The sequence below is a fragment of the Rhinatrema bivittatum genome, chromosome 11 (genome assembly GCF_901001135.1).
Source record: "Rhinatrema bivittatum chromosome 11, aRhiBiv1.1, whole genome shotgun sequence".
Classification (NCBI taxonomy): domain Eukaryota; kingdom Metazoa; phylum Chordata; class Amphibia; order Gymnophiona; family Rhinatrematidae; genus Rhinatrema; species Rhinatrema bivittatum.
This window is the reverse complement of record NC_042625.1, coordinates 33,356,664-33,377,544: the sequence shown is the minus strand read 5'-3', so window position 1 is coordinate 33,377,544 and position 20,881 is coordinate 33,356,664. Positions and strand designations below refer to the sequence as shown.

The window sequence follows — 20,881 nt, the reverse complement described above, 5'->3', positions numbered from 1 at the left end:
ATAGTTACAGAGGCATTGGCAGGAAAAGATGGCGTTGATGTTCCCATTCAAGGGGGTGTAGTTTATCCTGGGAGAATTCTGTGCACAAAATTAAACATTCTGCAAAATTCTATATGCCTTATATTAGTCAAAATAACACAACATACATCGCAATCTTTGAGTAATTAATATATAATGCAATACAGAAAAGTTATTAAAGACAGAGTTTTAAATATTTTGAGCAGAATTCCTCTAGAAGTACATGGTAAGCATGTCCTTTCCACACTCTCTCTCTATTCCCCTGGCCAGATCCCCTTTCACTTTGCCCTCTTAGGCTCCAATTCCTCCACTCTCCTCCCTTCCCCCTCCAGGCTCAATCCCTTCCACCCTTATCCTCCATCCTCTAGCCCTTCACTCAGGTTTGATCTTTCTCATACAGCCCCCCCAGATGGGTTTCTTCTCTATCTCGCACGCACGCGCACACACACACACACACGCATAGGCTCTCGCTCTCTCACACATCCCTCTTTCACACAGGCTCACAAACATGCACCCTTTCTACCATGAGCAACTTGCTGGGCAAGCTAGATGGACCATTTGGTCTTTCTGCTGTCATTATCCTTAATATGTGCATCTTACATTAATCTTTCAAGTAATTATTGCACCAACAAATCTGATAAACATGTAGGTATCTAACAAATTAATTGAAAAATGTAAGAACATATTGCCTTTTTCAGACATGAAGGGTCAAAATAGAAAAAATATTGATAATACTAATTACATCTGCATGGAATGGTACTTTTCCAAAGACAGTATTGTAATGATACAAATGATTTCTGAATTCTTCTGTTTTAAATTTCAGCTCAGTAACCACTTATTTGAAGAGCTTGCTATGGATGTTTATGATGAAGTTGACAGACGAGAGACCGATGCAGGTGATGAAAAGTTCTTGAAATAGTAGATCCTGAAGGGGCAGCTGTCATTGTTGAATGGATATTTGTTTACTTCTAGACCAGGGGTCGGGAACCCATGGCTCGCGAGCCAGATATGGCTCTTTTGAGGGCTGCATCTGGCTCGCAGACAAGTGTCGCCATACTTCGCGGTTCCCCGCTGACCCAGCTGCTTCCCGGTCCTCCGCCGCCCGGGCTTAAAATGCTGTCAGCCCGGGCGGAACGCGGCAGGACAGCTGGAGTCAGCGGCACCGGCGTGCTCTCTTCTCCTCCCCCCCCCCCCCCCCCCCCGCGGCCCGGAAGAGGAAGTGGAGAGCATCGGGTGCCTGCGCGGGAAGAAGAGACCACACTAGCGTGGTCTCTTCTTCCGCGCAGGCACCCGATGCTCACCACTTCCTCTTCCGGGCCGCGGGGGGGAGGAGAAGAGAGCACGCCGACTGGAGTCATCCGGGTACCTGCGCGGGAGTCATCGGGTGTCAGCCGGGTGCCAGCGCTGGAGTCATCGCGCAGGCACCCGATGCTCTCCACTTCCTCTTCCGGGCCGCGGGAAGAAGAGAGCACGCCGGTGCTCTCTTCTTCCCGCGGCCCGGAAGAGGAAGTGGAGAGCATCGGGTGCCTGCGCGGGAAGACCCGCGCAGGCACGCTAGTGTCCGACGGGAAGAAGACTGCAGCGCGGCTCGGAGGAAAATGAAAATCTTCAACCGCGGCCGATGGGACTCCGCCTTCGCCTCCGCGAGGGCTGAAAATGAAGGAGGTTAGCGTTGGGAGGTGGCTGCTGCTGCCGCGAGTTCCCGGGGGGGGGGGGGAGAGAGAGAGTGAATGAGCGAGCAAGCATGTGTGTTTGAGATCCTGTGTGTGTGAGTGAGAGATTGCATGTATGTGAATGACTGAGAGCCTGTATATGTGAAAGAGAGTATGTCTGTGATTGAGATCCTGCCTGTGAGAGAGAGAGCATGAATGTAAGTTTACCATTGGGAACCTGTATGTGTAAGTTTGTAATTGAAAACCTGTTTGTTTGAAAGAGTATGTGTGTATGATTGAGATCCTTTGTGTGTGAGAGAGATCATGTGTATGTATGATTAAGAGCCTGTGTGTATAAGTAAGAGAGAGATCATGTGTGTCTGTGTCTGATTGACAGCTGGTTTAGGTGATGGAGCATGTGAGTATGTGATTGAGAGCCTGTGTTTAAATGAGAGAGAGAGACCATGTGTGTCTGTGTGATTGAGAGCTGATTTAGGTGAGGGAGCATGTGAGTATGTGATTGAGAGCCTGTGTTTAAATGAGAGAGAGAGACCATGTGTGTCTGTGTGATTGAGAGCTGATTTAGGTGAGGGAGCATGTGAGTATGTGATTGAGAGCCTGTGTGTAAATGAGAGAAAGAGAGGACATGTTTGTAAGCATGTGAATGAGAGTCTGTGTGTGAGAGAAAAAGACAGCATGTATTTATGTGATTGAAAGCCTGTGTGTGTGTAAGCGTGAAAAGATAGACAGCATGTGTGTAAATGTGTAATTAAGAGCCTATATAAGTGAGAGAGAAAAAACATTTGTATATGTGAGTGACTGAGAGCATGTGTGTATAGGTGTGTCATTGAGAGCCAGTGTGAGAGAGAGCGCTGGTATGTGACTGAGAGAGGAGAAAGTTCCAAGCAAACCACCCCACCTCCTGCTAATTCAGAACAATCTCAGGACACCTGGATATCAAACGTTCCCAGGTATGCAGAGCAAAAAAATTTTTGTATCCTTATTATTTTTCATTACTGGATCTTTGTGTCTGCTATTTTGAAATATTTTGTTGGTATCTGGAAATGTTTTATATGAGTTTTTAATTATTGGATATTCCACTCATCAGCTGTTTCGAAATATGTTCTTTTTGTTAGTACAGTTTTACTGCTGATGATTTTATATTTCTTGATTTGTTTTATAAGGATGTGTGATGTTTCTTTTTTCCTTTGTTACACTGCATACAGAGACTCTGGCTTGTTGCAGTTTCCAATTCAGTTTTTGTCTGCATGCTTCTTGTTATGCGTTTTGGTCTCTTTATTCTATGTTAGGTGAGGGACAGCACGTGATTCAGGTGAGGTTTTCTGCTGGCGTGTAGTTTCTGTGTAGGACTCTATAGCAGCCTGACTTGGTCCGTTTTCCTAATAGGAGATGTATTGGTGTCTTAAGGCCTGGTGTAATATTTTCAGAGACTTATTGTACTTTAAAAGTGTGATCTTACATAAAATGCACACATTTACTTGTATTTAGTTTTAAACATATTGTATGGCTCTCATGGAATTACATTTTAAAATATGTGGCGTTTATGGCTCTCTCAGCCAAAAAGGTTCCTGACCCCTGTTCTAGACGTTCTTTCTAGCAACAGGTTCTGTTATTGCATTTGTTGGCATTTAAGACCTTGTTCATTAAAAATCAGAGTTCTGATAGGCCATCATAAGGAATTCCAAGAAAGGGACTTTAGTAGTCTTGCGTTCATGAACATCGTTTGGATGGTTTTGTGTGATCCAAAACTGCCATATGAATTTTTTCTCCAAAGATACATGTGAAACCTCCCATAGTGAGAGCATTACTAATAGTCTTTCCTTTAGCCTTGCAGTCACATTGAAAAGAGACCTACATGGTTTTGAAAGCTCAACTATTTCTTTACATAGAATTTTTTTTCTTTTTTTGCTTTATCTAATAAACTCTGTCATTATCTGACAAGAATACAAAGTTAGTAAGAGCTATGTTCATACAGCATCCATCTTGCAGTTCACCTACTGAACATTATGTGATCTAAGTTGTTTTTCTTTTTTTTTCATTTGTGGGATTTTGGCGCAATCATACCTAAGCATGTATTGCTAAACACATGACTATAAATGCTTAAAATAAGATTGGGTGGTTTAAAAAAAAGCTCTGTAATTGGACCAAATCTAAAGATAAATACAGCTGTTTAAATTGCATTTAAAACAAGTAAAAGTAAACATAGACAGAACTTTGCAGAAGTTAGCTCTGTCTCCACAAAACATTATAGTTTGTTTTTAGTGAAGACATTGGAGAGCACATGTAGTCTCACAGGACAAGCAGGATGGTAGTCCTCACATATGGGTGACATCATCAGGATAGAGCCAATCACGGAATACTTTTGTCAAAGTTTCTAGAACTTTGACTGGCACCTACTGGGCATGCCCTGCATGACACTAACCCTGCATCCAGCAGGGGTCTCCCTTCAGTCTCTTTTTTTTTTTTTTCCGTGCAGCTATAGCCACGCGGTTTTTTGGAACTCTTCACAGTTCCTGACAGGAATTTTCTCCTCAGGAAATTTACTTCAAAACTTGCAAAAGTTTATACCCCCTAGGGGTCTCCCTTCTCCATTGTCTATTGCCGATTTGTACGGTAAGTTTGCCCCGTTTCTTTGGTCGGTTCTCGGCGAGGACCGCTGTGGGCCTTGTCGGCACCGTCCGCGACCTGCCTAAATTTTTTTGACGCCCATGATGGCGACGGGTTTTCGCCGATACCCTGACTGTCCGAGGACTATGTCAATCACGGACCCTCATCTGGTCTGTGTATTATGTCTTGGGCTGTCGCATGACATGGAGACGTACCAATTGTGTCCAAATGACCCCGAAGGGCCGTCGGGCACAGCTGGAAAAAAATGGTGCTTTTATTTCAGCGTCCATCTCCACAGGCACCATCGACTCCATCCCTGGCGAAGCATTGGCGTCACTCCGAGGCCGAAGAGTTCCAATCGATGTCTCAATCTTTGGCGTCTCCTTCATCGATGCCGGAGTCGGGTAAAGCGGAGCACCGGGAGAAGCACAGACACAAACATCAAAGACTGATGCCTTCGACTTCCACAACACCGGTGGCGTCATTGTGCGAGCCACTGAAGAAGACCCGTGCTGAGGAGCATAAATTTCCCTCAAAGTCGGATGCACCGAGGCATCCCTCACCTTCGGTGGGCGCAGCTACCGAGACTCCACCGGGACCGATGGACCCTCCAGTATTGCCCGCCATGCCTCTCACCCTGGACCTGGAGCTCACCACCCCCAGCACTCTGAGAGGAATTGCACCGGATGGTACAAGAGGCAGTGGTCCAGGCTGTCCAAAGCCTCCCGAGACCATCGATGCCAGCATCTGTGCCATGCTGGAACCGGCACCGATGCTGCTTCCTCTCCTGGATAAGCTTGATTTGCTTATCGGTGCCCTGCCGGGGGCACTGAGAAAATCACCGATCCCCCATGGCTCCATCGACGCCCATCCCACTTTCATCGGGAGAAGAGGACGCGTCGAGGCCAGAGCCCGTTCCGGGGCCTTCGGGAGTGCCTGTACCGAGGACACCGGTGAAGCCATTGGTGCCATTGCGCCTGGTACAGATACTGGACCTCGATTTATCGATGCCAAGGCCAGGTCCATTAATGCTGGCACCAATACCTTTGATGCCAAGACCTCCTCTGGCCGGAGGAGTTCCAGGTTTTCCAGTAAGACCACCGATGGATGCAGGGGATCAATCTTATGATCAATGGGCAGACGATTCATCTGAATCCCAGGACTCAACTGAGGTCCCATCTGAGCCATCACCTCCAGAGGAAAGGCGCAAGTCTCCACCAGAAGACCTCTCTCCTTTATTAGCTTTCTCAAGGAGATGGCGGAGACTATTCCCTTCACACTGCAGATGGAGGAGGATTCCAGGCATAAAATGCTGGAAGAACTTCAGTTCCTAGATCCTCCAAAGGAAATCATGTCCGTCCCAGTCCATGAGAAACATAGAAACATAGAAATGACGGCAGAAGAAGACCAAACGGCCCATCCAGTCTGCCCAGCAAGCTACGCAGTTTATCCATTTTTTTTTATCCCCCCCCTTTTTTTTCTTCCTCCCACCCGTCACTATTGGCTTCCAGCACCCTCCTTCCCCAATTCCCTTCCACCCCTCCACCAATGCAGAGAGCAGCGCCGTATCCGCATCCCAGTGAACATCCAGCTCAATCAGGGGTAGCAACCGCCGCAACAAGCGGCCACACCCCTGCCCCATACTCTTACCCACCTCTGTTTTGTTTGTTTGTTTTTTGTTTGTTTTTTTTGTTCTACAGGATTTGATGCAGCGAAACTGGGAGCATCCTGGAACGGTTCCTCCAGTGAACTGTAAGATGGATGCAGTCTACTTAGTCCAGCCTTCCCCGGGCTTCCAAAAGACACAATTGGCACATTGGTCGGAGGAGGTGGAGTCCGCCCAGAAGAGGGCCAAGCGTCCAAAACCCCATTCCTCGGCACTGCCTGGGAAAGAGCAGAAGTTTCTTGATGCTTTAGGCTGCAGGGTGTTTCACGGGGCTATGCTCATCTCGCGTATTGTCATATCAGCTATATATGACACAGTACAACCAAAACCTGTTTAAACAACTACAGGACTTTGGTGAGTCCCTCCCAGAGCAACTTCAAGAACAGCTGAACTCAATCATTAAAAAAGGCTTCGACGCTGGAAAACATGAGATCAAATCAGCGTATGATGTCTTAGATATGGCCTCCCGATTATCAGCGGCTGGTCTCGGCGCACGCCGTTGGGCTTGGCTGAAGTCCTCCATTTCCGCCCGGAGGTACAGGATCGTTTAGCTGACCTCCCATGTACAGGGGATAACCTATTTGGTGAAAAAATCCAGGAGATGGTGGCCCAACTGAAGGACCACAATGAAACACTCAGTCAGCTCTCGGCTGCTCATGCTGAATTTTCGGTTCCCTCCAAACGCCCGTTCAGATGAGAAGCTAAACGAACAGCGTACAAAGCCCGGAGATATTATCCATCACCGACACGGGCTCGCCCATCCTGGCCATTCCAGAAGTCTACACCACGCCAGCCACGGGCTCAAAAAACTCTACCTCCTGCCCAGCCTACTCCTGCGGTGGGATTTTCACTTCCAACTCGAGAGTGAAGATCATCCCCCTCTGCCAAATCTGCCTGTTGGCGGCCGGCTATGCCACTTCTCCACCATGTGGCTAAAAATCACCACAGACCAGCGGGTACAGTTGGTCATAGCTCAAGGCTACCATCTAAACTTCCTCTCCGTCCTGTCGGCCAGTCCACCTCGGCTGGGGTGGACCTCATCCGACCTCTGTCATCTGCAGGAAGAAGTAACTTCCCTTCTGCAAGCGAATGCGATAGAACCGGTTCCTCTCTGAATCGGATTCTACTCCCGATACTTTTTAATCCCAAAAAAGACAGGAGGTATTCGCCCGATATTAGATCTTCGGGCTCTAAACAAACATCTTGGAAGCGAGAAGTTTCGGATGGTAACCTTGGGCTCCTTACTTCCACTTCTCCAACAGGGGGATTGGCTTTGCTCTCTAGACCTAAAAGACGTATACATGCACATCGCAATTACCCCGTCTCTCAGAAAATACCTCCGCTTCCTTGTTGGAGACCAACATTTCCAGTACAAGGTCCTTCCATTCGGCCTTGCGTCAGCCCATTGTGTCTTCACGAAATGCCTGGCAGTAGTAGCTGCATACTTAAGACTGGGCACTCATGTCTATCCTTACCTGGATGACTGGTTGCTGGGAGCTCAATCATTGGAAGGAGTTCTTCACTCCCTCCACCTTACAGTGCGGCGGCTACTATCATTGGGATTTCTAATCCATTATCAGAAACCTCACCTGATTCCGTCTCAGTTCCTCTCCTTTATCGGAGCAGATCGCAACACAATCCAAGCAAGGGCTTTTCTTCCCAGGGACCAAGCTCACACACTGGCGTCGTTGGTGCGGGATATACAGTCTCGTCAAACCATGACGGCTTGTCATCTACTAGTCTTGCTGGGGCATATGGCGTCCTCGGTCCATGTTACCCCAATGGCTCGTCTAGCCATGCGAGTAACACAGTGGACATTAAAGTCCCAGTGGTCACAGGCACATCATCCAATATCCAACACTGTCCGCATCACCAGGCGACGTCGTCTCTCACTGGCATGGTGGATCCTGGAGTCCCATCTACTTCAAGGTCTACCCTTTCAAGCTCCAGAACCTCAAATAATCTTGACGACTGCTTCCACTCTAGGTTGGGGAGCACATGTCAACAGCCTGCAGACTCAGGGAACCTGGTCGGCAGAGGAGTTGCAACATCAAATAAATTTTCTGGAGCTCTGAGCGATCAGATATGCTCTCTCTGCATTTCGGGACTGTTTGTCCAACAAAACAATCCTGATCCAAACGGACAACCAGGTAGCAATGTGGTACATCAACAAGCAAGGGGGAACTAGATCCTACCTCCTATGTCAGGAGGTAGCACAGATTTGGGCTTTTGCTCTATCTCAGGCCATGCTTCTCAGTGACCTACCTGGCAGGTGTGGACAATGTTCTAGCGGACAATCTCAGTCGGAAATTCCAGCCCCACGAGTGGTCCCTCAACCCTGTAGTTGTGGACAGAATATTTTAGAAGTGGGGGCACCCGACCATTTACCTCTTCGCGTCACTTCAGAATCGCAAGGTGGACAACTTCTGCTCTCTGCGTTGCAGTCGCCAAGTTCCACCTCTGGATGCATTCGCCCTGTCCTGGAAGGGAGGCCTCCACTATGCCTACCCACCACTTCCTCTCATCAGCAAGACTCTCGTGAAGCTGCGCACGGACAAGGGTCTAATGATTCTCATTGCCCCCTACTGGCTGCATCAGGCATGGTTTCCCATCCTTCGGGATCTCTCAGTGCGTCCGCAGATTCCCCTAGACTCGGATCCGTCCCTGATATCTCAGAGGAACGGCCAATTGCTCCACCCCAACCTTCAGGCCTTGTCATTGACAGCTTGGATGTTGATAGGTTGATATTACAACCACTCACTCTTTCGGAATCTGTATCCCAGGTCCTGGTAGCTTCATGAAAGCCTTCTACTAGAAGGTCTTATCATTCTAAATGGAAAAGATTTTTGTTGTAGTGCACTTCAAAGGAGTTAGATCCTTTTACCTGCCCCACAAATCAGTTTTTAGACTACCTCTGGCATCTTTCAGAGTCGGATTTACAAACCTCTTCCATCAGAGTGCATGTCAGTGTGGCGGCTGCCTTCCATAAGAGTACAGGGGATGTCTCTATCTCGACACAACCCCTGGTGGTGCGCTTTATGAAGGGATTGCTTCACCTGAAGCCTCCTCTCCATCCACCGGCCCCATCTCGGGACCTTAATGTGGTTTTAGCGCAGCTCATGAAACCTCCGTTTGAGCCTCTGCATTCCTGCGAATTGCGGCATTTCACTTGGAAGGTCCTTTTCCTTCTGGATCAGTGAGCTACAGGCACTGGTCACATATTCCCCTTACATGAAATTTCTACATGATCGAGTAGTCCTTCGCACTCATCCTAAATTTCTACCGAAAGTGGTATCTGAGTTTCATTTAAATCAATCCATAGTACTACCTACTTTCTTTCCAAAACCCCACTCACTTCCAGCTGAGCGGGCTCTGCATTCCTTGGACTGCAAACGTGCGCTTGCCTTTTATTTAGAATGCACTGCAGGCCATAGGAAATCCACCCAGCTTTTTGTTTCCTTTAAGCTTAAGCTGGGACTCCCGGTCGGAAAGCAGACCCTGTCCTCCTGGCTGGCGGACTGTATTTCCTTCTGCTATCAACAAGAAGACTTTCCGCTCCAGGGACGTGTTAAGGTGCACTCCATTAGAGCAATGGCAACGTCTGTTGCACACCTTCGTTCTGTACCTCTTATTGATATCTGTAAAGCTGCAACCTGGAGTTCTCTTCATACCTTTGCAGCCCACTACTGCAAGACAAAGCTGGTACACAAGATTCTATCTTTGGCCAGTCTGTTCTACGCAATCTATTCTCAGCGTAATATCCAACTTCCTTCTGCACCCGCTGGGATATTCAGGCTGCCCGTTATCCAAAGAATCATCCCTGTTGTGCCTGTTGCACGTCTTTGGGTGTTTTTGGTACATGCGCGGGCATCCTCAGCTTGGTACTCACCCATATGTGAGGACTACCATCCTGCTTGTCCTGTGAGAAAGCAGAGTTGCTTACCTGTAGCAGGTGTTCTCACAGGACAGCAGGATGTTAGTAGTCACGAAACCCACCCGCCACCCTGCGGAGTTGGGTACGCTTGCGACTTGTTGTTTTTATTTTTTGCATGCTCTTTTTGCTATACATAAGACTGAAGGGAGACCCCTGCTGGATGCAGGTTAGTGCCATGCTGGGCATGCCCAGTAGGTGCCAGTCAAAGTTCTAGAAACTTTGACAAAAGGATTCCGTGATTGGCTCCATCCTGATGATGTCACCCATATGTGAGGACTAACATCCTGCTGTCCTGTGAGAACACCTGTTACAGGTAAGCAACTCTGCTTTCTCTTGTGTTTTTGTCTCACTACCTTGCTGAATGTCCATAAGTAACAGTTTTTGGAGAGGATCTAAAGCCAGACGTCTGAAGACATCATTTCTTTTAATAAGCAGTTTTGTGATATACTGAAAATGTTAGAATATTGAACGCTGTGTGTTTGGTTATATTTATGCTAGAATACATTCTAAAACATACCATTTTTCTTTTTCAAAATATTGTTTTCAGTTGGCACTATATTTTGTTGCTCTGAAAAGCAATGCTGTAGACACAGAACACCAGTACAACATTTTTGGTATATCCTGTTTACCAAATGGTTCCCTGCAGTATTTGCTCTTTATAATAATTCTTCTCTAGTACAGTAGTCATGTATTTATTTATTCTTTAGTACAGTAGTCATGTCATTATTTAAAGTGCTGTTATGTGATGTATAACATTTGATCTAACTTGTTTCTGCAGTTTGGCTTGCTACGCAAAACCACAGTATGCTAGTAACAGAGACCACAGCTGTCCCTTTTCTTCCTGTAAATCCAGAATATTCATCAACACGGAACCAGGCAAGTGTTTATAATTCAGTGATGATGGCATTTCATTTCTGGAGCTTTTTCTTAATTAAACTGTTTGTGGACATACCCAGATCAGACCAGACCAGTGGGTTATGCACTCCCACCAACAGATGGAGGCAGAGAACAAAACTTTTAGGCACTGCTATATACCAAGTGTGCCAGCTGCAGCTCCTAAGTATTTCTCTGCCTCCAGCAGATGGTGCTGGTGCATGCCTGCAACTCTTTCGGAGTTGTCTGAAGTTGGATTTTGCTCCCCGAGGTGCCAGGTTCTGTTTCTCGGGCCATCCCTCAGGTGGAGCCGGGCGAACGGGGGGGTTGGTTACCCCTGCAGTGCTAGCCAGTGCGGTCCAGGAACCCTGATAGCCAGGGGACTGGTTCTCTCTTCGGTCCTGAAATCTGCCTGCTGCTAGCTCAGGGAAGTATCCCTTTGGGGAACCCTTTTTTATATTGTTTGCTGCATTAAGCTAAAAAAAAAAAAAACATTCAGAGGGTAGTGGATCCCTGCCTCTGTCAGAACTCAGCGGCGGTGCTGGGGAAATCTTCCTGCTTGGCAGTGCCAGCACCGGCAGGCCCTTCAGGCAGGGGGGAAGGGAGGACTACGAGCGGCTTGTTGCTAAGTGTGCCAGTGTTTCCTGTGCTGGAAAGAAGTGTTAATTGCTAAGAGCGGGGACTCGGCAGTGCCGGTTTATTTTTAACATGAACGCCATTGCTTTCTTCCACTCTGCCACTTCCTCCCGTGCGCCTGCTCAGCGGGCCTGAACTATTTTTGGCGCGAGCACCATTTTTTGAGCATCGCTGTCTTCTCACACGTGGGCAGCACGGCAAAGCAGCCTTCCGGGTCGGGAGGCTCTAGGCCTTTGTCAGCTGAATTAATGGCAGAAAAGCCACGTGTGGAGGCCTGAGGCATGTGGCCTGCCATGTTGAATGCCCTCTCCTTGTGCACAGCTTGTGCCTCGGGGGGAGGGGTCCTCTCTTAAAGGGCATAAGTCTGGGAAATCTGCATCAGTCGGGGACGGGATCTAGGGGAAGGTCGGAGTCCCTGGATGACCCTGCCCTGTTGTCCCCTGTGGGACGGGAGTTTGAGCGGAGGGGTAAGGATGGCTCAGCTTCTGACTTCACCGACGCTGACATACCGGTGGGGGGGGCCTGGGTGGGTTTTCCCCCGAGTTTATTCTCCTGATGCACGAAGCTTTTTTAGCCAGGAGCTCCACAAAAAGGAAACCTTGGGAGCAGAGTTTGGGCTCCTCCAAGCAGCCTCTACGACATGGCGATTCTCAGGCCCCATGTCCCGGTCCGGCCAAAGGGATCCGGAAGTTTCAGATGACCCGCAGGGTGAGGAGGCTTCCTTTTCCAGCAGATGGAGACAGAGAGCTTCACGGTCACTGCTTCATAACCCCTCGTGCCACCTGCAGTTCCTCAGTATTTCTTTGTCTCCAGCAGATGGATGGTACATAACATGCAGTTCTACAGTCTGGAGAGTTTTCTAGTGTTAGCCTTCCTCCCAGAGGGTTTTTGGATTCTGGTGGATCCTTTCCTGCCTGGTTGAAATGGACAGTCGGTGAGCCTTTTGTATGCTTAGTCTGTGGTCCGTGATCCGTCAGGTGTAAATCTGATGGTCCAGATCCATCCCCTTCACGAGGCGGCTTTAGGCTCAGGGCACCTGGTTTTCTCAGTGTGCCTATTCTTTTTTTTTTTTTTTTTTTTTTTTTTTTTTTTCTTCAGTGGGCTGATCCTCCTGCAGTGCTGGACAGCTCTGTTTTCCATGCTTAGCCAGTGTTTGAGAGTGGGACTCTCCAGGTCCCACCCTAAGTAGGGAGCTTTGGTATATCCCAGGAGTCTGGACTGATCCAGGTATGTACAGGGAAAGGAAAATTGATCTTACATGCTAATTTTCATTCCCCTAGTACCATGGATCAGACCAGAACCTGCCCAATCTGTGGAGGTAGAGAGTCGACTGCTCAGCTGCAATATCTTGATACAGATTACAGTTTTTTCATGATATGGAATACAGACTTGTTGGAAACGTTTTTTTCTAAATTTGTTAAATTGTTTTTGGATGTTCTTACAAGTTTTGCAAGTGTTGTGCTTGGGTACAGGTAAATTCTGAGGAACTGCAGGTGGCACCAGGGATTATGAAGCAGTGTCAGTGAAGCTTTCTCTGTCTCCATCTGCTGGCAGGAATGAAAATTAGCAGGTAAGAACCAATTTTCCTGTAGTTCACTGGCAGAATCTAAAATTTATGCAAATTGGGGGGGGGTACCATCTCTTCCCCGCCCCCCCCCCCCTTTTTTCCGGTCAAGGGTCCAGTCCTCCTCTGTGGAAAAGTTGGCAACCCTTATGGTGTGGGAATGTGTTTGTCACGGTATTCAGATTTGCGCTCTCCTCACAGTTTTTGTAAGAAATTTTTTTTCTAGAGCTGCAGCTGTTTTTCTTCCCCTTACCTTACGGTAATTTTATTTTCTTTTTTCTTTTCCTTTTTTCTTCTTTCCACTGTCTGCCAGCCGCATGGCGGGCCTTAGTCACTGTGCAGCCTGACAATCTAATACTATCCCTTATTAAATAAATACTGCACCTGCAGTTTGATATGTGTCCTTTCCTTGCTCTGTCTGTTTTTTGTACCTTTGTCAGGTGCTGGCAGGACTGACAGAATGCAGTCCGTGGGTGATCCATGTAGGCCACTGAACCTGGGGTTTCACCTGAGTTCTACCCAGGCAGGAGTTCCATGTCGTTTCAGCGATCATTCAGCATTAATGGAGGTTCAGACAGGGAAGAGATAGAGGACCACACCGTTCCTGTGGTGGGGGCGGGGGGGGAGCTCATCCTCCCCACATTCAAAGGAACTATTCTCCATGGGCAGGAGCCCTGGACAATGTAGCCTCCCCCTCCTTGTGAGAGAGAGTGAGCAGGAGCCTAGGCAAGCAGCTTGCTGCTGCACCTTTAGTGCCATGCCCAGTAATGGTTGCTCGGCGCACATCTGTGACCAGTACATCGATCTGACACATCGATGTCAGGACCACATCTGAGACCAGGACTACCATTGAGCACCATGGTCAGCCTTGATGGTTGTTCGAGTAGGCCTATGCCCTACCAGGTTAAGCATTATATTATTGACTCTCCCTTTTATGAATTGATAAGTAGCATAATAAGGTATCTCAAATTATTTGTTTTGTATAAAAAAAAAAAGTTCTTTATTATTTTGTAATGTTTTCTTTTCTTTTTCTTTTTGTCTTAAATTTAGTTATTTAGTAAAACAAAAATTGGCTTTTTAATATTAATATAATTTTAATTTTAATCTTTAATTTTAATTTAATAACATCTACAGTACTGTATGTTTATATGTTTTACAGGACAAGGATTAATGCCTAGGCCTCACTTTATTGTACACAGACGTGAAGTGCAAACAAATGTTCGGTATATAAAAATGCTAAATTAAAAAAAATTTAAAAATCAAGGTGCCAGGGTGCCCTTGATGCCATCGAGGTGCGTGACCGCCCTCAATGCCGTAAGGGTTTTCTGTGCCGTAGGCATCTGTGGACTCTACACCGGAGTCATCGAGCACCTTGGGCCTCAGTATGGTGGAGTAGCGGCACTGATCTCTTGTATTGGCGACCAGGACTGCCATCGAGTGGCATGGTCCCCCTCGATCCCATCGGAGCTGTCCTCGACACCATTGATGCCATTGATCACATCAAGGTGTGTGGCCTCGAGGCCATCAGAGAGCAAAGCTGCCTAGATACCACCGATGCTATCAAGGTACGGGGCAACCATGGAGGCCATTGGGCATGTTAGCCAGAGATGCCATTCATTGCCATGATAGACGTTAACAAGCACCATCAACAAGGCACTGGGATCACCACTGAGCGCCCTAGTCTCTGAGACCATCAACCACCGGGGCCTGAGTGCCCTCAAGTGCTATTGAAGCCCTCTGGCGACAGGTTTCGGCCTTGGACAGACTTGGTACTCTCGAATGCTGGAGTCACTATCTACTCAAGGCACCCTAAGCGCCGATGCATCCAGGCACAGTGTTCCCATGCTCTCAAGGCTCCTTTGCAGTGTCCATCACTGGCCTTGGCTTTCGGGCACCATGGATGCCGATGATCTCGGGGACCCTGAGCCACTGGGATCAGGGGGCATCAGAGGCCCTTCCTGGCTTCATGCATCATTGGTGCTAATGAGCACTAGCATTGCTATTGTCAGCCCTAATCAAGGGATGCCATCGAGCTCGCAGCATCAACGCCCTTGGACGTATAGGTGAGACAAGGGGAGGCGTCCATGGCACTGGCAGTCATCTGTTCCTTTGGGTACCAATGAGGTGTGCTGGGGGCTGCAGAGCCTCTGCTTGCAGGTGCCCCTGGCATCCTTGATACCGCCAGTCCATTGATGCCTTTGGGCACCGGGTCTCTATTGGTGACGCCAGGGATGGTGCTATATACCATCAAATTGATCAAGAACAGTCAAGTGCCATCGAAGCCCTGGCTGTAGCATCATTTGGTGCCATTGATGCGATCCATTGTCAGTGAGCGTGAGAGCACTATGGGCTCTACGGGTGCTATCACCACCGTGGGCACCAATAGACGCAGTCAGATGCTGCAGGACACAACCACAGAGCACTATGGGCACTGTCTTTCATCAAGGACTTCACTGCTGCTGCTGTTCCATGACGGAAATGACAGTGAGAAATTCTCAACACAATCTCAAGGGCTGTGCCCAGCCTCGGAGTGTTATCAAGTACTGGGGATATGGGGGCAATGCCATAGAACACTACTCTCCACTACGCCATAATCAGAGCCCCATTGGTACTAGGGAGCCATCGGCACACTGTTCCTATCCACCCCATTGGGAGTTAGTGTGCCGATGGAGTGCAGTAAGCACAGTCTGGTATGGCAGGGCATCTACACCAAGCAACGCTGCTGGCAGATGGCATGCTCCTTGTCTGTAGTACACAACCATGCCAGGGCTCTGCCATCATCGCATCAAGGTGTCAGCCTTCTCATCTGTTCTGTAACTGGCATCTGGATCAGATGGTATGCATCCTAGGCTACTGAAGGAACTCAAAAATGAAATTTCTGATCTATCAAAATTTGTAACCTATCATTAAAAGCATCCATTATACCTGAAGACTGGGGGGTGGCCAATGTAACCCAATATTTAAAAAGGGCTCCAGGGGTGATCTGGGTAACTATAGACTAGTGAGCCTGACCAGTGCCGGGTAAAATAGTGGAAACTATTTTAAAGATCAAAATCGTAGAGTATATAGAAAGACATGGTTTAATGGAACATAGTCAACATGGATTTACCCAAGGGAAGTCTTGCCTAACACATCTGCTTCATTTTTTTTTGAAGGGGTTAATAAATATATAGATAAAGGTGAACTGGTAGATGTAGTGTATTTGGATTTTCAGAAGGCGTTTGACAAAATCCCTCATGAGAGACTTCTAAGAAAACTAAAAAGTCATGTAATCCACGAAAGGAGGCGATGTCCTTTCGAGGATTACAAACTGGTTAAAAGGCAGGAAACAGAGAGTAGGATTAAATGATCAGTTTTCTCAGTGGAAAAGGGTAACAGTGGAGTGCCTCAGGGATCTGTAGTTGGACCGGTGCTTTTCAATATATATATATATATATATATATATATATATATATATATATATGATCTGAAAAGGAATACGACAAGCGAGGTTATCAAATTTGCGGACAATAGAAAATTATTCAGAGTAGTTAAATCACAAGCGGATTGTGATACATTACAGGAGGACCTTGCAAGACTGTATTATTGGGCATCCAAATGGCAGATGAAATTTAATGTGGACAAGTGCATGGTGTTGCATATAGGGAAAAATAACCCTTGCTGTAGTTACACGATGTTGGTTCCATATTAGGACCTACCACCCAGGAAAAAGATCTAGGCATCATAGTGGATAATACTTTAATATCGTCAGCTCAGTGTGCTGCAGCTGTTAAAAAAGCAAACAATGTTAGGAATTATTAGGAAGGGAATGGTTAATAAAACGGAAAATGTTATAATGCCTCTATCGCTCCATGGTGAGACCGCTCCTTGAATACTGTGTACAATTCTGGTCACCGCATCTCAAAAAAGATATAGTTGCGATGGAGAAGGTTCAGAGAAGGGCAACCAAAATGATAAAGGGGATGGAACAGCTCCTCTATGAGGAAAGGCTGAAGAGGTTAGGTCTGTTCAGCTTGGAGAAGAGATGGCTAAGGGGGGGATATGATAGAGGTCTTTAAGATCATGAGAGGTCTTGAACAAGTAGATTTGAATCGGTTTGTTTACACTTCGGATAATAGAAGGACTAGGGAGCATTTCCATGAAGTTAGCAAGTAGCACATTAAGACTAAATGGAGAACATTCTTTTTCAACTCAACGTACAATTACGTTCTGGAATTTGTTGCCAGAGGATGTGGTTAGTGCAGTTAGTGTAGCTGGGTTAAAAAAAGGTGTGTATAAGTTCTTGGAGGAGATGTCCATTAACTGCTATAATAAAGTTTACATAGGGAATAGCCACTGCTATCAATTGCATCAGTAGCATGGGATCTTCTTGGTGTTTGGGTAATTGCCAGGTTCTTGTGGCCTCTGTTGGAAACAGGATACTGGGCTTGTTGGACCCTTGGTCTGACCCAGCATGGCAATTTCTTATGTTCTTAAGGTGCCATCACACACTCTTTGATTTCCTTTTTCGCAGCATGCTGCCAAAGACTCTTAATAAGTGGTACTTTGTCCTTGCTGTGCTGTGGGATTCTACCCACAAGCACGGCGAGTGGGTTCATAGGTGTGCTGCAATCTGTAAGATGGCGGCACACTTTGAGTACTAGTTAGCATGCTTTTTCAGTGGGAGGGCACTATTCTTCCAGTCGCCCTCTACTATATGGGAGCATGTGTTTACACTCGAGTGGCGAGCACAACAGGTTTGCACGCAGCCACAGGACTGACCTAAGACTGCGTCCATGGTCGAACACCTATGGGAGTGGATATCAGGAGGGTAGTGTCAGGAGTCTTCTTCCTCAGAAGAGGTATGTCTTTCTGCCCCTCCAGTGTTAGAAATCCCCTTTGTGGGGGAAGTTCCTGGGGCTCCGTCCCTTGCAGGTTTATCGCTGAACTGGAGCCTTGTAGGCCAGGACCGGGGGACAGCAGCGGCAGTCCATTGGACCATTTTTGCTGGGGTCCCTCCATTGATTACCATGGTGGCCTACTCCATCTGAGAGTGACTGCAGTTTGTCAGATTTGGTCGCTTCTGAACCTCTGTGATCAGTGACTATAACTCCAACTCACCTGGAGAGTTAAAGGTTTTTTTGGGATTGTGATGGCCCCAATTCCTGTTGCTTTCTGTTGTCTCTTCAGGAAGTGGAGATATGACTGGGTTTCGAGGGTGACTCTTTATGGGTCCCCCTCTGGATGCCTGGTTGTCCACCCCTTCAAGAGGTGCTCCCTCGTTCTCTGTTTCCTGGAGAAGGGGATGTAACTGCCCTCCTGACTGGTAATTGCTCACAGTTCCTCACAGGAGCTGAAAAAATTAAGGCAAGAACAGTACGCATTCGAAGTATAAAAGATCCTCAAAAAAAGGAACACAAGGAAGAATATCTGTTAAAATGAGGGAGACAATAGATAAAGTTAGGAAAGCAAACAGTCAGCGGAAGAAAGAATTACTTAAAGAAGGTAAAGAGAGGAGGAAAAAAACATTTTTCAGATATATCAGAGAAAGAAGGGAGTGCCGAAGTAAGTATAGTAAATTGAAAATTGACAAAGAGCACTGTGTGGAGAGCGATGAAGAAATGGTGGAAATATTAAACAAATACTTCAATTCAGTGTTCATAAGAAGATCCTGTAGAAGGACCATTGTTGATTGACAAGACCCATAGATAGAGGAGTAGATGAAAACTCAGTTACGGCAGAGAATGTATGGAAAAAGCTAGGAAAACTGAAAGTGGACAAGGCCATGGTGCTGGATGAGGTTCATCCCAGGATACTGAAGGAGTTCAAAGATGTACTGGTGGGTCCACTGCATGATCTGTTCAATAGATCCCTGGAAACTGGAGTGGTGCCGAGTGATTGGAGAAAAGCAGTGGTGGTCCTGCTCCACAAGATTGGTAGCAGAAGAGGAAGCTTGGAAACTGTTGGCTGGTTTAGCCTCACCTTGGTGGTGAGAAAATTAAATGGAGACTGCTGAAGAAAAGGATAGTGAATTATCTACAGTCAGGAGGATTGCTGGACCTGAGGCAGCACGGATTCACTAGGATAAGGTCCTGTCAGACAAATCTGATAGATTTTTTGATTGGGTGACTAAAGAATTGGATCAAGGAAGAAAAGCTCGATATGATCTTCTTGGATTTCAGCAAAGCTTTTGATACGGTCCCGCATAGAAAGCTTGTGAATAATATGAGAAGCTTGGCAGTGAGCGCCAAGGTGGTGGCATGGATTTTAAACTGGTTGACTGGTAGAAGACAGAGTATAATGGTAAATGGAACTTACTCTGAAGAGAGAACAGTGTTAAGTGGAGTGCCACAGGGTCAGTATTGGGACCAGTTCTGTTCAGTATCTTTGTGAGACATTGTGGAAGGGATAGAAGGTAAAGTTTGTATATTTGTGGATGATACTAAGATCTACAATAGAGTGGACATTGCCAGAAGGAATAAAGAGAATGAGATGTAAATTAAGGAAGCTTGAATAGTGGCCAGAGAGATGGCAGCTGGTATTCAGTGCCAAAAAAGTGCAAAAGTAATGCTTCTGGGGTATGGTAATCCAAAAGAGCTGAATGTGATGGGGGGTGAAGGGCTATTGTGCATGAAGCAAGAGAAGGACCTTGGGATGATAGTTTCTGAAGACAGCGAAGCAATGCGACAAGGTGAAAGTTAAAGCCAGAAGAATGCTGGGCTGCATAGAAGAGGAATTATCAGTAAGAAAAAGGAGGTGATAATCCCCTTGTACAGGTCCTTGGTGAGGCCTCACCTGGAGTACTTGTGTTCAGTTCTGGAGACCATATCTCAAAGGGACAGAGGATGGAGGCAGTTCAGAGGAGTGCGACCAAAATGATGGGTGGTCTCCATCAAATGACTTAGGAGAGGAGAGATTGAAAAACCTAAATAGAGGAGGTGCAGGGGAGATATGATACAGACCTTGATACCGGAACGGTTTTAATGATACACAGTCAACAACAAATCTTTTCTGTTGGAAAGAAATCAGTAGAACTAGGGGTCACAAAACGAAACTCCAGGGAGGACGACTCAGAACCAACATCAGGAATATTTCTTCCATGGAGAAGGGTGGTGAATGCCTAGAATATCCTTCCGATGTTTGTGGTGAAGACAAAAACAGTGAAAGATTTCAAAGGGGCATGGGATAAATACTGTGGATCCCTAAAGGCTAGAGGATGGAAATGAAGAAAAGTGTGCATGAGGGTAACTTGCTGGTGTGGCAGTTACTACCCTTAACCTATAAACCTGTTACTTTTAGATGCAACTCCAACATTGTTCTCTGCTTCAACAGCAAGAGGTAATGGGGAACTGGACTCAAACAACAATCAACAAAAAGCACTTTGATGGTCTGGGAAACAGATAAGTATGGGGGTGACCTTGTATGATGCAGCAGATACTACCATAAGCTTGCTGGGCAGACCAGATGGACCGTTTGGTCCTTTTCTGCCATCATTTCTATGTTTCTAGAGCTCTCCTTAGGTCGTCCTAAGGCACAGCAGGTCTAGTTCACGAGGGAGCAATTCCAGATTTGGTCTCCCCATCATACTAGGAATCTCCTCTTTGGGGTAGCTATCCGTTGAAGACTAGGGGTTTCTCCCATCCAGGAGTCACCTTTGATACCTGCTGAGCTCAATGGGCTTTTTTCATGGAGGACCACTATTACCAGTCATTCTTGCCTCAGTGAGGAGAGTTCTAGTCCATCTAATTGGCAAGTATACCTTTCAGTCTATTGCCATATGCTTGGCTGAGGGAGTTGGGGGACGAGGGACCCCACCTCAAAGGTGTTACGTTTGGTTGCGGTGGCTTGCAAGCTATACGTCCCCATTTAGGGATAACCCTGTCTGCGAAAAGGGAGAATCATGGTTCATGCAACGGTTGTTCCATTTACTG

General features: G+C 46.9%; 1 protein-coding gene across 16 annotated transcripts in view; it reads left to right on the top strand.

Annotated features, from left to right (window-relative positions):
- Positions 1-20,881, top strand: part of GIT2 (GIT ArfGAP 2) — a 215,391-nt gene that overhangs the window by 103,883 nt on the left and 90,627 nt on the right. For all 16 annotated transcript variants that reach the window (XR_003852033.1, XR_003852034.1, XM_029571954.1 and 13 more), the window contains exons 10-11: positions 842-914; positions 10,677-10,774. Coding sequence is in view for 14 of the 16 variants with exons in the window: in XM_029571954.1 (XP_029427814.1) it covers positions 842-914; positions 10,677-10,774 (171 nt within the window). In the remaining 2 variants the exon portion in view is untranslated. The remainder of the gene's footprint in view (positions 1-841; positions 915-10,676; positions 10,775-20,881) is intronic.